The 15,763-nt window shown below is 38.9% G+C and overlaps 1 protein-coding gene across 2 annotated transcripts in view; it reads right to left on the bottom strand.

Moving 5' to 3' along the window:
- Nucleotides 1–15,763, bottom strand: part of LOC108681487 (E3 ubiquitin-protein ligase CBL-B-A) — a 33,687-nt gene that overhangs the window by 7,631 nt on the left and 10,293 nt on the right. The window contains exons 6-10 of one of the 2 annotated variants that reach the window (XM_047882096.1): nt 12,104–12,182; nt 11,709–11,849; nt 11,021–11,257; nt 1,278–2,612; nt 391–533 (exon numbers count right to left, since the gene is read on the bottom strand). In XM_047882096.1, the coding sequence (XP_047738052.1) occupies nt 391–533; nt 1,278–2,612; nt 11,021–11,257; nt 11,709–11,849; nt 12,104–12,182 (1,935 nt within the window). The remainder of the gene's footprint in view (nt 1–390; nt 534–1,277; nt 2,613–11,020; nt 11,258–11,708; nt 11,850–12,103; nt 12,183–15,763) is intronic. The other variant, XM_018170523.2, reaches the window with a different exon arrangement.

The following is a 15,763-nucleotide window of genomic DNA, read 5'->3' as shown; positions in this document are numbered from 1 at the left end:
GTTCATTCAACACCGCGGCATTTTCCAAGCACATAAATGTGTCTGTCATGAATCATCACATTTCAGAAGGAAAATATGTGCACAAAACATCGCATCGTAAAGTTCACCCGGTAAGTTGATGTACTTAACGTCAAATATCACATTTAACCAGTAAATTGATGTGTTAGAAGTAGAGCATCTTGATGCTCCTTCGCTAAATGGATGTGGATGACGTTGAACATCCCAACATTTCACTGGCATATTAATGTGCACGGCATCGAACATCATCAATTGCCGGCAGTATATTAATGTGCACGGCAGCGAACATCATCAATTGCCAGCAGTATATTGATGTGCATGGCATCGAACATCACGACATTTAAAGTATATATTAGTGCACACACAACGCACCTGTGAGGCACCGCGGGGGTAGACGGAGGGCTGGGGATGGGGGAGGACTTGCGAGGAGGCACGGGGGGCGGGGAGGTGAGCTCGTCCCGCTGCCCCCCCACCCGAGGGGACGCCCCGGGGGAGAGCAGCGGACTCCGAGATCTCTGTCACGTGGAAACGTATAAAGTTCCGTAATTAATTAGCTCAGCGTACGTATAATTGTAACATCGAATTTCATGATAAATTTCCGTTTTCGAAATTCCTCAGTGAATTGCCAAATCATTGTTGAAGGTTTTTTTGCTAATTATATAAATTAATTCGCAGGTTTGGTTAAATTTCAACTATCTTGCTGTCCAAAGATGTCCCGAACAATTTATTAACGTAAGGATACAATTTATTAATGCTACAGAAACGGCAGTACAATCGTGCAATAACTCAACTACCTAAAACGTGCGATTTCTACCAAGCAGTATATTCATAATTTACATTCCAAGCCTCTGACAACATGCAGTTGCTCTTGCTTCACCATAGCAAGGATGAGAACACAGAAAGGAATCATGCACAGTCAAACTCTACATTAATCGTCGGCATTCAGCTGGGTCAGGAAAAATCCCGTAGTCACATAGTAGGCGAGTAAACCAAGTGTCTTCAAAAAAAACAATCTTCTGACAGTTAAAGTGACGGAACTTTAATTGTTGTCGGTGACTAACTAACAGCGCCTTACCGTTGAAAGAGAAATCCCAAAAGATCTAAGGGACGCAACGTTAGGCTTTTCCCAGAAACGATGGGAACGGAATTTCGTATTGAATTTCAAGCTGACGTTTAGAAATTCAGGGGCGAATTCAATTTTAAAATTTATAGTCCCAGAGTATTGTACGAGTCGAGACCTAACAATCCATATGACCAACCTGGGTTGCTGATGGAGATTTCATGAAAACGTTGCGAGGTTTGGGCTGAGGTGACTGCGGTCGTGTTACATCAGTTGAAGCTGAAACTCCATCATTACTGAACGCGGAAGTCGAAAGTGTAGCGAGCGGGACGGAAGGGGAGTACACTAGTTTAGGTTTTACTGGGATGGCGGGCGCGTTTACATTGGCATCGACAGAAAATTCCTTGGAACTGAACTTGATGGTCGCAGAAATTGATTCTGGCAACGAAAGTTGAACATGATCGTAGCGATCCTCGACATTCGGAAGCATCGGAATTTCGGGGGCGCGATGAAGGCTGTCTGTCCTGTCGGGCACTTGCGGAGGTTCCAAATATTCCGAATCTTCCACCAAATTTTGATCCCAATGAGTAAATGAACTTGGCTGGAGATGTTGCAACTCGCGTAAATTGGATGTTTTGTGAGTAATCGCAGAATTTTCTGCTGTGCTCTCAAACAGGAGGAACGGCCTGCCAGGGTCTACCGCAGGATCCAGGTTAATTTCTTTACGACTTAAATTCTTTTTATGTTCTTCATCAAATGAACCATCAACGCCTTTGTCAGGGTCTACTGGCGACCCAGATGATTGTTTCACTGATGAATGGACGCGCAACTTGTCGGTTGAAGAGAACTGTGGACTTGGAGATGCATTGTCAGCGATTCGACCAGAACCGGACAGCGAAGGTTTTTGATACGCTGGACTTGAAGGACTGAAGCCGTCAAAACTACTGCTTCTAAGGTGGTTTCTTCTTACGGCAGACTCCTTCAAACTTGAACTTCTGCAATTATGGCCATCCCGTACTTTATTGATAGCCGAATGATCGCCACGAAATGAAGTGGCAGGAGGGGTTGGCGTAGAGTTTCTTGGTGGGATTGGAGGAGGCAGCTCACTTGAGGGATTCTCGGACGAAGCAGAATTTAACTTAGGAATATTTGAGTTGGCATTTTTTGCCGCATCTGTAGTCCTTTTGCTAAAGACCGAAGTCCGAGTTAGCATAGAGCAGATTTTTTCAAAACGACTGCTGGTTTCATTTGTGGATTCGTCATTACTGTGTTCCGATCTCCCATCTTCGGTTGATATCCCATCACCCAGAACACCGTAATTGTTACTGGAAAATTCTCTCGACGGAACGTTGCAAGTGGAAGAAGCACGGAACCCAGTGTCACTGTTGTTAATATTCGAAGCAGTTGCACCGGACGTTTGGTCGAACTCAAAACACGAAACGTAATCGTTAATTGAGGAAGGAGATCGTGGACATTGTGATAACTCTGAACCAGACTCAATACCATCCCCTTCTGGGTGCTCTAGCACCGTCATCTGCAAAGTGACATGTCAGAGAAGAAGTCATGCACGGTAATTATACAGTAAAGTAGCAGTGATAAACAAATGCAGTACATGAGTATATATATCGTACAGGTATCAGTTCTTACGCATAAGAGAAAAAGAAATTTAATTTAAAGCAAGAAAAAGTTATTAAAATTACTAGAGCACGAATAAGATCACAATATCGTCGAGCATGTGAGAAATATTCATATCGAAGCAAGCTCAGATTATGAAGAAAAATAGTGCAATTAATCATTCTCAAAATTAAAAGCAAAGCATCAAAACAAGCTATGCAAACTCAAGCATCAACGCAAAAGAACCAAATAATTCTAACAACAACGCTTGTTCGTGTTTTTGCAAGGTATGATCCAATCAAAAATAATAAGTCGGACGTTATATTCACTTCAGAGCTTTTTCCACGAATGAACATGGAGTATTGAGCGTCTATTGGAACGAAGATGAAACTCGTGTAAAATAAGCCTTAAGAGTGTAGCACAAATTTTTAATAACTTTTCAGTACTAATGTGAAAGCTACAGATAATTTCTGAAATAATTTTTTGAGGATTTTTTTTTTTCAACGTTCTTTGATTGAAATTTTTCATTTTCTCCAAGTCTGAAAGATAATAATAGTGGGATAAATAACACGGTTAGTGTTTAGTGAAAGAAGCAAGTACAGGGTAGACGGGAGTAGCGTTAAGATCTCATATTGGGGACCTTCAACGCAGCGTCGGACAGACTGAAGAGAATGAAACTAAGCTATGAACATTCACCTAATGAGTGAAGAAAACCTAATGTGCCCAAATCAAATCAGTATATATAACGGTTTCCTGGCGCTTCAGCTATCAAGCTATTTCGAACCGAAAATCAAAAGACAACATCGCTAGCGAGAAGGAAGGTCTCAATTATTCAAAATGTCGCATTAATCATCACCCACAAGGGGTGGAAGGTCTCAATTGTCCAGCCCGCTGAAGCTGGCTCGAAAGAAGCAACGTTAGCATCTCACAGCGACGAAGTGACAAGGAGGGACAGGTGGAAAGCAACAGAAACGAAGACACTCGAACAAGAGGTCGCTTACACGGGACGTCGGCCGCCCGCACGAGAGAGACAGAGAAGGGAAATATAAGGAACCCTACCTACATAATAACTTAACCCCACAACTGAGATCTGCAGTCAGACACCGCGAGCTCAGCGGTGGGGCGCTCAGGAACAATCCCTCCTAGGAGCGCAAAATCCCATAGGACTTCTGACGAGCATAGACACCAGTCAGAAGTCTCCTCTGAGGGTAAATCAGTATACAAGAATGAAACAATGTCTAGCCCGGTTGCTTTAGTCCACCCTCAGGAGACAAATGTCCTGACAATAGGGGGAAAATTATACTTCGATGCCTGAAGAAAGGCCAAAGCCCTCATACAATCCCAGGTCACATGACACGCAAGATAATTCAAAAATAAAAATGGTTAAAAAGAATCACCAGTAAATCCCAAATTAGTACATAGAAAATTATAGAAACTCGTGTATACCCGAAAACACATAGCATTATTAAAAGAAAATCACCAAAATGGCCTATATCACAGTTGGCTGCTAACCGAATACAGGAAACTTCCCAAAAATAAGGCAAATAAGAAAGAGGCCAGGCTATGAAGAGGCCATCAGATCCCATAAGAAAGAGCCCAGGCTATAAAGAGGCCACCAGATACCATAAGAAAGAGGCTAGGCTATGGAGAGGCCACCAGATACCATAAGAAAGAGGCCAGGCTATGGAAAGGCCACCAGATCCCCAACAAGAAACGGATGCAAGACTCACTTCCAGGCGACATGGAGACCGTCGTCCACAGCGACGCCGTTTTTCTTCACATTAATGCCAGGAATTTTCAACAGCGGCGCTCCATCGAATAATGCGGCGTAACATTTTGATAACATTCATCGAGTGGTAAAGTTTTAATAAGTATTTTATTGGAAGATTAGAACGGTCAAAAACACTGACAGCCTTCTTTTCAATACATTCCAGTAATTCTAGCCACCACTATCGAAAATCCCGCGAATAGTTAAATAAACGAGTAATAAAACGCACGAGAAGTAATTTCCTCGTAGATAATCCAACACGAGCACGTGAGTGACATTTACCCTGGCCACCTCTACAGACACAACCGACGCAGTTAACAGATGGTAATGTGCAACAAATGCGCGGTTCATTTAAATGATACATTTCCGATAATAGACGTCACTTTTTTCAACAAAAGACAATTTTTTTTCATATACATTCATCTAAAAAAAATTCATATACATTTATCGCAACAACTTCGCCGACTGTGAAGAGGATCGATCAATCTCATGGTCACAGGTTTACATAACGGGAACGAGACGGTATAAATTAGGGTATAATTGTACCATAAGACAGGGGATTAAATACAGGGGATTAAAAGGTGAATAAAATAAAAAAGGGTTTAACTGAGGTACAATGGTTTAATCTGAAACCCTGCATTTATCATTCCAAGTCATACATGAGCAACACAAAGACTTGGTTGGCAGGTATACGAGCCAAACGAACTAATTCCTAAAATGTAATCACAAAAAATTACTATATTCTGTGAGGCTGTCGAAGACAGACTTCAAGACGTACTAATAATCATCTTCAAATTTCGCAGTCCCACTATGGTAATTAAAACTAAATAAACACAAGCCAATCAGAGTAAAGAAATCATTTGTGAACATAACGTGAACTTTCTAATCACTGTATCAAGTATACGAGCGGACCACAAACATTCACCGCCAAAATCAAGACTAAATGCGGTAGTGAGGAGTTCGTACTGCAGCTTGAACACATAAAACAAAACCTTTCGCTTATTAAAACAATCGCAACTTGCCGGTCTCAGTACAGCACAAATGCACAATAAACATTCATGGGGATATTAAAATATCCGCCATTAACATGGCCGTAATAAATAACAAGACCGACTCGTCGAACCCTGAACACGACTTCACTCATCGCAATGACGTCGCGTATCAATACATACAAATGCAACAGATATTAACAGGAAGGCGACGTAAATATTTACACAGATAACTTTGTGACTAAGTGCGACAGTAAAGTCATGGCTCGACAGCAGGCATTCGGTGGTCGTACAAGAGAACGACTCCTGCAAAATGAGAGAACAGTTCGAATATTGTTCCATCATAAAATGAAATGTGTGTAAAGGGCTTCAGGTACCGTACGTAAAAGCAAACTTTAACTTCTCATTTCCTTTAGCCATAATTTGTTCTGGAATAGTTTAAACATAGATAATGAGTAATGTATACATTAGATCACCTAAGGCTATTTGAGTTTAAATCCTAATTTTGAGTTATAAAGGGTGAAAAGTATCGCCTTCGCAGCAACGAATACGCACAATGTTCTGATACAGCGGGGGTAACTATAAAGAATTCCAAGAACCGTCATGCAGAAAATTGTTTGTGAAAGATCTCGTGCAGAACTCGACGCAGCATCGCAAAAATTGCTAATTCAAACATAACGGCCCACAAATTAGTTAGAATTTGCCTAAAAACTATTGTATAACGTACGACGTAACTAAGCAGTTAGAAGCGATGAAAAAATAAGTCATAAGAGCCAAGCCCTAAAGTGCAATGGTGCGTATTAGCTATTTTAAATTTGGCATGAAATAAATATCCTATGTTCGTGAAACGATGTCTTCTAATTTTGTGCGATTCAATTCCAACGCTAATTCCTTAAAACACTCGAGCGTCTTTGTTATGATGGAGACAACACATACACAGAAACAAAAATCAAGTGAAAGAAATTCAATGGAAGCAAAAGAAATGGAAAAAGATGAAAGAAGTACGTTGCCCGCCGCATTACTTTCGTGAATATTTTTTATAGAAAGCTGTCAAAGGCATCACTTCTGCTACACATTGTATTGCATCGGTGAGAAAACACAGGTTGAGGCAGCGTGCAATAGAAATTGTATATAGTCATGCGAAACAACGCCGTTAATTGCATCAACGGCAACATACGAGAACTCGTGTTGCACTGACTGCGGAACACATAATTTATGCATCACAAGTAAGTTGTGCAACACGTAAAAAAACAAAACAATGCGGTCGGCAGAAGCACGCAACTGCAAACTGCGTAAACTGAATGAACGCCAGCGCCGACATTAAGTACGACGTAGTTGTTACATCACAAAAAAATTCTTATTTGAAGCTTGAGCTCTTTTCCCCATTATCTTGATGTTTAATTAAAGCGAAAGAAAGCTCTACAATTACCGCATGGTCAAAGAACGGCAATAAAACACAAAACGGGTTGTAAAAAGCTGGAAAAATGATTCAACAGCTTTGAGCCCTGAACTGACAAATAGTGCAGAATTGGTGCAAATTACCGTCTTTCATTTCAAGGACTCGAGTCCAAAGTACTAACATAGAAGAGATGAATTTTGCAAATTTAACCACTCGAATATTGAGATACAAATGTTACCTAGACTACCACTTGTTAATGCACAATATTTCGGGCATAAAAATTTTGTTTCAATTTCAATAGAAGATGATGTGAATGGAAGGATTGATAATGACACGGAGATTATTAGATTGAAATTAAATGACGGTGTTGGAAGATTTTGTTTCAATTTCAATAGAAGATGACGTGAATGGAAGGATTGATAATGACGCAGAGATTATAAGATTTAAATTAAATGACGGTATTGGTTAGTACTAAGATTAGATGTAACAGTATACGAAAGAAAGATGGACAAGGACGTATGTAGATTGAAAAGAGAACGAACAAACGTCTAGAAGTGAGGGAGGGTAGAGGCCATAAGACCGCAGAAAAATGTGAACGCATTTGCATCGATAAAACTATGAATATTGAGCCTAAAGTCTCTATATCGATACGAAGTTATGTTGGCAACAAGAAGTGACAAATACTGCATTGGGAGTGACTTGAACTGCAAATCGATAGTCCGCAAAACTAACGCACAGCCAAAAATAACAAAACTAAACGGCACACAGGACGAAAATGCAATACTAGATTTTTGGCGCCAGATGTGGCAACAATTCTACGGTATACCTAGATTAATACTGTTAACAGGACGGTTCCAATAAAGGGAGTTCAGCTTCGGAGTACTGCCATCTTATCAATTCTTTCATACCGATTATGAATGAGGTTATTACTCAAAGTTTATCATTCTTTCGAATAGAAACAATCACCGGAGCCAAAACTACATTCCCTTTTTATGAGATTTGATGTTCAAGAAATGATGTCCAGTTTGCGAAAACGTAACCACTTTTTTTTCAGAGTTTCAGTATGAAATCCTTGAAACGTAATAACTTTCAGTGTCGACATGTTCGTTTCACATTTCTGGCACTAACGAAAGTAAAGATTTCTACCTGTTATTTATAAAACTTAATCTGTCGCAATCTGCAGCCAATTACACCCTTTACAATATTTCCCCTCGTGCAGGTAGCAAGTACTAATTTTATTTCTTCTCTTTACCAACATAACACCACTCTAGTTCACTGAATTCGTCTCGTACGATTTTTGAGGCAAGTAAGCTCGCTTTTGTTCGGTCCGCAACTCGCAGATCGAAAGGCATACTGATCTGTGCTCGACCGAAAAGACGGCAAACGGAACGGCAATCTACACGAAGCTCTGGCGGAATCTCTGATGAATTTCCCCGACACAACCTCAACAGCAGCCGGCAACGAAACGTCGGTTCTTGGCTGCCCTCGACGACTCTGACTCGACGACAAAACAGCCGCGGCCAAACGTCCCTGCGGCGACAACTCGAGACATGAGCGACACGCAGAGTTAATACAATTAGGACCAGGAAAACAATTCTTAGGAAGCACACCACAATGTGGATGTTCATTAGAGGGAACAACAGAAAAGTATAAATCAAAGTTGAACAAACTCAAGTTAGTAACATGGTAAATCATTTGAAAAAAAAATTCGTTAATGCTAGAGTTAAAATAAAAACTACCAAGTAATGGTTGAGCGTAACCAAGGAGTGAATCCTACAAGTATAAATGATTACAGTGAAGGAGAATGATGATTCATGAATGAATGATAGAATGCAATCATGAGAGGAAGTAATCTGAAAACAAAAAGTGATATAGAGTGCATGGTTAGAGCTGAAGAGTGCAGGGCTGGAGTCGGGCCGCTGACCAAGCACCACACGCTGACCGACCAAGTGAGAAACAGCTTCTGACGTATACGTTCTAGCTGCCAATTATGCATAGAGTAAATGCACAAACTCCGAACTTTCAAAGCACATAAGTGCATTACGTCTCATTTGCATAAAAATAGCACGATTTTATGGCGCACGCATGGACCCGCGGATGTAATGAAAACTGTGCCTGTTGATGTTTCTGAAGGTTCTAGTGGCGAATAAATAAAATGGGAAAATATTAATCAATGCACCACTCAACAAATATTATGAATGACTCGTTCCTAAGAACCGTGCGTGCCAACAAGAATAACCAGTGCACAGAGAATAATGCGATGGAAAGACAACCGGTACGATGACCTAACTTGTAGAGATTTACACGTGAAATAAATTGCAAGTGTGGAAAATCACACATATCACACGATGAACATAATCCATGAGCATCGTTCTAATCAAGAAGGTGGCGCTTTTATGAACATTCATCAATGAAATTTATAGGACTTTTACACCTAGTTTCGCATGCAATACTATAGAAATACGTTACTTCATGCGAGACAAAGACTCGTGACAGAAAATACTTGAATACCTAGATAAATACCTTGATAAATCGTAAATCTGACTAACCTAGAAATTTTACAGTTGTAGGAACAAATCAAGTAAATATAGAAACACTGTCATGAAATTTACTATACTTATCTATAATAAACTAAAGCTACGGCAATCAGACGAATCGAGGAGGCTATCTAGTCGACAACATTTAGAGGCAACACAACAAAGGCAGAGCTCACGTAAACGATGTTCCATGGAGTTTAACTCTGAAACGTTTACCGTTATAAAGATACGCTGAATTTCTGTAGATCTTCTTTGTTTTAAATTACTTGTAAATTTGTGACACAAGCAATGAGTCAATAGTCAAGGCATTGACTTGATCATTGACTAAAGGCAATAATCTTAGTACAGTACGTACTCAACGCGACCTGCGTAACCAACAGAGGTACGAGCTTGGAATTTAACTCGTAGAAAGTCCCGCAATGACAAGACATTTCCCACTCCTATGACTGTTCTTTAACAGAAATTGCAACTAAATACAATAGTCACGTTTACGGTTAATACGTTGAGCCAACTCGGCAAATCATCGTGACAAGAGTAAACAATCAACGGGCTAAAAAACCTGCATCATTCCATAGATAATTAAAATAAATTATGTGGTGAAGGTCTCTAAATGCCATAGAGTTAAGAATAAGCGTAAGGTTCTCAGAGAGACAAAATATGGAAGATGGAGTGGAAGATGAACTATCACAATTTACTCCACCCATTAAGTGGTCAGAATTCTCGCGCATGACCAACACCGGGAAAAATAACGGAGTAAATGTTGGTCCGCAGCTGAAGAACTGCCATTAGCTGCTCATTTAGTCTTGGACGCCGAGGTGCTATGCAGGCATCAAATTACCCTGGGCGTGGTCTTGCACGAACACGAATGAAGGTATCGCTTCTGGACGACAGTTCAACAAACATGCATAGTCAGCAAACAGCAAGCATGATGGATAATATAAGTAAAATGCATTAGATTTGCAACAACAAAGATATCTTGGGAGTAAAACAACAGCAAAATAAATAGATAACCAGCTAGACTTAAAGGTAAAATCGACGTCTTTAACTAAAATTGTCAAATCAAATGGCAAAGAATACAAGCTTTTAATTCGTACACTCTTTAATGAGCGAATGTATTCTGATTATGTTCTGTTGGTGAATCATAAAAAAATCAATTACTATTTTTGAATCGACAAAAGGACTCATAGTCTTGAAAATTGAGTTCATTCAAGTTTAATGTGTAATTCAAACACATGAAATGGCATGAGCTGAATAAATTTGGCAAATATTATTTCGTTTCTATTTGAATAAAATCTTGCAGTTTGAAGAACCACAAATGAAAGTTTGTGGACTTGCATAGCTGAGACATAAAATAAAGCTGAACGTATGAAGCTTAGCAGCGAATTGCATGCAAGTTGAGGTCGCTAACACAAGCAGCTAACAGCGAGGCAGACATCGCCATATCCGAGCCACGTCCACACCCGAGAACAACTACACAGACATGTTCTGATCTCATACAAGTATTTAATGCTGAATTAATTAGGTCCGCGTTTTTAAGTCATAACTGAGCAACGTCCTCCAGTCATGAGAGGTCCAGCTAAAGTATCAGAGTGTGGACGAGCCTCTAGAGAAGCAAGATGGCTAGTCCATGAGTACCTCCTCTTCCTCCTCCTCCGTGTCTAACAGGAAGTGTTGTTGTTGCTGTTGTTGTTGTTGTTGTTGGGCTGCAGTACCGTTGATGTTCAACAGATCGCTGTTGATGCTGTTGGCGGCAACAGCCGTCGCCATTGTCCGTGCTCGCGGTTGCTTGTGCGGATCGAAAGGGTCGACGATGATTTGCTCAGTGCCTTTGATTTCCGCTCGGCAGAACGGGCATCCCTGACCGTCCGAGTCCTGCAGACAGATCATGGAATTGTTAACTGGGTTATGCTTCTCGCCATGGCGGGGCTTTGCTGAAAAAAATGCTACCGAATAAATGAATCACCATGTTGAGATTTTTTTCCGAAGCGTATTCAAAAATGGAGAGATTGAAGAAACTACCTATGTCTGAGATGTGGTAAATTAAGTTACCAAAAATTTGATTTAGATTTATGAACGATAAACTAACATTAGCCTGTGTCATTTGAGAACAACGCTGAAATCTTTAGTGAAATAAACGCATTACAACTTCTTTTATCTATTAATTTTGGGTCATTTCACACATGAAGCTGAGACATCGCAGGAGCCTAGCAAACTATGCCGGAGAGCCTGCATAATATTATAATATGATTCAGATACTGGGGGACGTTCGCGTGCCTTGTGCAGCCAGGACTCTAGTTCAATAGAGAAAATAAGCGATGCCAACCTGCCACAATGTGAGACATGGGGTGCAAAGGAGATGGCCACAAGGCTCTATTCTGATGTCTTTGTCGTTCTCGGCGCAGATTTTGCACAGCTGGAAAGTGGAGCCCATTTCGCAGTAAAGCTCGTACTGCTCCTGCGTCACCTGTTAGGAAATGGGAAAAACTATATACACAAATACTACGCACAATAATAGATTTCATTAACCCTAAATTCTATTTGAAGGATTAAAGATTAAATTCTATTTCTAGTATTAAAGAAGCCTCTCTATAAACTTGATAACAGAATGTTTTGATCCAAGAAGATTTTCGTCAACCCAGTCTCTTCGTGGCTGAATTACACCAGAATAACAAATCAACAAAATCGTGCAAGACATCAATAATTGGGGCGGGCACAGACCTTGACGTGGTCCTCTGGAGTGGCCTGCACCACCCAGGAGAGGTCAGGGTTGAGGTTGCGGCCGTCAGGGTAGAGGTAACTGCACGCCAATAATACTATGCATTATAACAATATGCGTGACTGCTTCCTTATGTATTGCATCAAGACATGGAGTTCTCTGGTAATAAAAAATTCATTGATTATAAATAAACTGCGTCCTTTTTCACCTCCTGCATGAAGACGGAGAATCTTAATTAATTAGGAATAAAATGAGTCTTTTTTTACGTCTAGCATGAAGACAGAGATTCTAAATTAATTAATTAGAAATAAACTGGGTGATTGTTCACATATTGCGTAAATAGAGAGAATCATAATTATTAATTAACTGAGTGTTTTCTCACCTACTACATCGTTATCAGAGATGTCCATCCATTATAACTATATTATTAAACAAATTAATAGACATTTATAGCAAAAATAAAAAAAATTAACAATACTATACTACTTTATAAATATACTTATTTTAGAAGTTGCACAACTTTGTTAGCAACTAAATTTTTTATATTTTCCGAACCTTCACTTAAAATTCATTTTCTCGAAATTTAAATCTATCCTATAAATCTTAGTAGCCCAGTTAGTTAGGTAGGCCACGGCTTGAAAGTTGAAATTTATTCAGATTTCAACTTGACACACACGAACTCAAACTAGACTACATATTTTCTTACAAAAAATCTCGGTCTACATCTTCGTGCTGCAGATCCTGGTGTCAGCGGCAGGATATTTGATCACTAACAATAGAGAACTTCTTATATCATTAGTCTGCTTATATCGCAAGTTCACAAAGAATTTAAAAGCAAAGAAAACGCCAAGCAAAAATCATAAAATGATTTTATTCATTTTTAGATTGTCCAACTGATGATGGAGCTGGACTCAAAAACGTTTTCAATATCGATAGTATGGTGTATTTGCTTGGCGTTTTCTTTGCTTTTAAATTCCTAGAGAAATTCTAGTTGATCACTAACAATCCTTCTCTGTTTCCGTCCAGGAGGGCCTGACACAAGGACTTGTTCTGAGGGATGGTCTGCAGGATGGAGCCGTCGTTGGTCACGTATCCTATGGCCCACTGACCGAGTCGCGTACACGACAGCCTGAACACGTAACTGAAACAACAAAAAAACTCAATTTGAAACTTGAAGAGAAATCAGGATAACATTTACAGGTTAACTCAGACATATGAGCTATTCAGTACACATTAAACAATGAATTAGTAATTTAATGCTTGAAAACCAAATAAATTTCATATATGCACATATTAGAGAGCTGAAAAACGAGGAAAATCTTTAATATTTTCAAAATACCAGATAATCCTTGACAACTTAAAAAACAAATAAAAAGTTAATAAAAATTATAAAATCTTACTAATTGACCAAATAAATTCAACAAAGACAGTAAGGACGCATACAGCATTAAATTTATTCAGAAAGGATGTTTATGAAAGTAACACTAATGTTTTTAGATCGCTCATCAATTCAAACTGAAAGTAAAAAAAAAAATCAGGCAAATATGAAGACCACTCATACAATTATTCATTTATATCCTCAATATATGCAGAGATATTAATTGTTATTAGATAAATTAATGGTAACTATCGCAAAGAAAGATTAATAATGGAAGCAAGCCATTCTAACCTGCCGGGCTTGGAGATGTATTTCTGTAGTCTTGCTTTGACTTCATCGTAGGTGAGGAAGGCGACGTAGCCAGGGTGTAAGAACCTTGAATACCTTCCCTCGCTTAACTAATAAAGACGACCCTTTACATTGTAGTTTTAGAATTAAATTTCATCAAAGTATATTCAATCATTTGAACCTGGATTAAATACATCGGACAATCCAGGGTTTTTTATATAAATTTTACTAGGTACCGTACTTACATAAAATATCATCTTTTCCTTAATGAAAATGACACAACTGACAACATTTGACAAAGTAAATTTTACTTGTCCCATGCAAGTCAGTGATCGTAAAGTGGGCTACAGGTGTAATCCCGGTGCGGTGAATTCATCTAGTTTGGCACTCTCTATTCATTCAGTTTGTGACCTATATTGATAAAGGTAAATAAGCCTATAGCGCTAATGCCCGGAGCGCCGTGGCAACGATTTTTTCATTTTTACCACCGCTTGTTTTCAATTAAAACGGTAACATGGGATATTTCAACCACTTCATTAAACGCCATTTCCTCAATTCGTGACAAATAATTTTGCAATTAAATAAGCAAATTCTAATAAACATTGCGCTGTGACAAGGATTTTTTTTACATTTTCACAACCTCCCGTTTTCAACTAAAATGGTAAAACAGGTGGAACCAATCCTAACCTTACCTGAATGCAAACCTAAACCTGAAGTAATGTGTTAAAAATGTCTTAATTGTTCATTTAATTTCATAATTATTGGTCAAGAATTGAGGGAATTTGGTGCACCTAAATGGTTGAATTAACCCGTTTTATTAATAATTAAAAACCTGAGAAGGCAAGAGTGCAAAAAAATTTTTGCACCAGCACAATGAGCTGTGAAATGTGAGTACCGTCAAACAAGGTAAAAAGGGACGGTTTTGAGCGTTTTTTGTTAATAACGTCTTACCAAGAAACATTTCAGAAACAAGTTTAGGCTCATTTTATAGCTCTTTGCGAGGGCCATCGAATGGCATCTTCAAAAAAATTCCATATGCTATTTGTAAGGCACTAAATGCAATATAAAAGGCTCCTGAATTAATCTTGAAATGGGGTAAAAAGGGACACTTGAAATAAAACTCAATTTAAAAAATTTGAAGCATGCAGAGTGTACTTAACTATTACTAACAGTACTCTGAAGTCCTCCTCTTTCATGGTAGATGATGTAGATGTAAAATAAATGACATTTTCTTTGAATTTTACTTGTTTTTCCTTTATTGATATGATATTACCATATTCATTAATAACCGTATTATTAATGTGATACCGTACTACTGTATCCATGGACATGCCATTGAGCATTAACAAGAACCTTGTCCCCTGCAAGCTTCATATCAGCAGCCATGTAGCATTTCTTTTGTATCTGTAAGCTTACAGGATGGTTTGTAATTTCGCACAATTTTAATTAAGTCTACCGTAAAATGGGGTAACTTAGACCACTTTTATTTTTATAAATGATGCCATATTTTCACTAGCTAAATTAAACTTGAATTGAAACATGCAAAATACAGGTCTATACTCTAGCTTCACTCACCATAAATTGCTGGCTCCTGCCTCTCTTAGTCTTTATGTAATTTCAAAAAAAGTGGTGGTCTTTGTTACCCCAGCTCTTGGGGTAACTTAGACCGGGTGGTAAAATCAGTTATATTTTTTGGTAAATAACTCCAAATAACTCCAGGTTTTGGTGCACTGTAGTAGAACTCTTCTAGTTACATATGCAAATGACAAACTTGAGGAAAGTGTCATAGTTTGCAAATGGGGGGCACCGCCTCCAAATGGGCGAAATGTGACCATCTAATGGCAGCCGTGATGGGGAAACATAGACCGGTTTGGAAATTAAGTTAAAATTACCATATATAAGACTCTGTAGAGTCTGAAACATAAAGAAAAAACATAAATAGGCTGTCAAACATAAAATATGTTATATATGGTAATTTTATATTAACTTCCAAGCC

Source organism: Hyalella azteca, unplaced genomic scaffold (genome assembly GCF_000764305.2).
Source record: "Hyalella azteca isolate HAZT.00-mixed unplaced genomic scaffold, Hazt_2.0.2 contig9625, whole genome shotgun sequence".
Classification (NCBI taxonomy): Eukaryota; Metazoa; Arthropoda; class Malacostraca; order Amphipoda; family Hyalellidae; genus Hyalella; species Hyalella azteca.
This window is presented reverse-complemented; position numbering and strand designations above follow the sequence as displayed.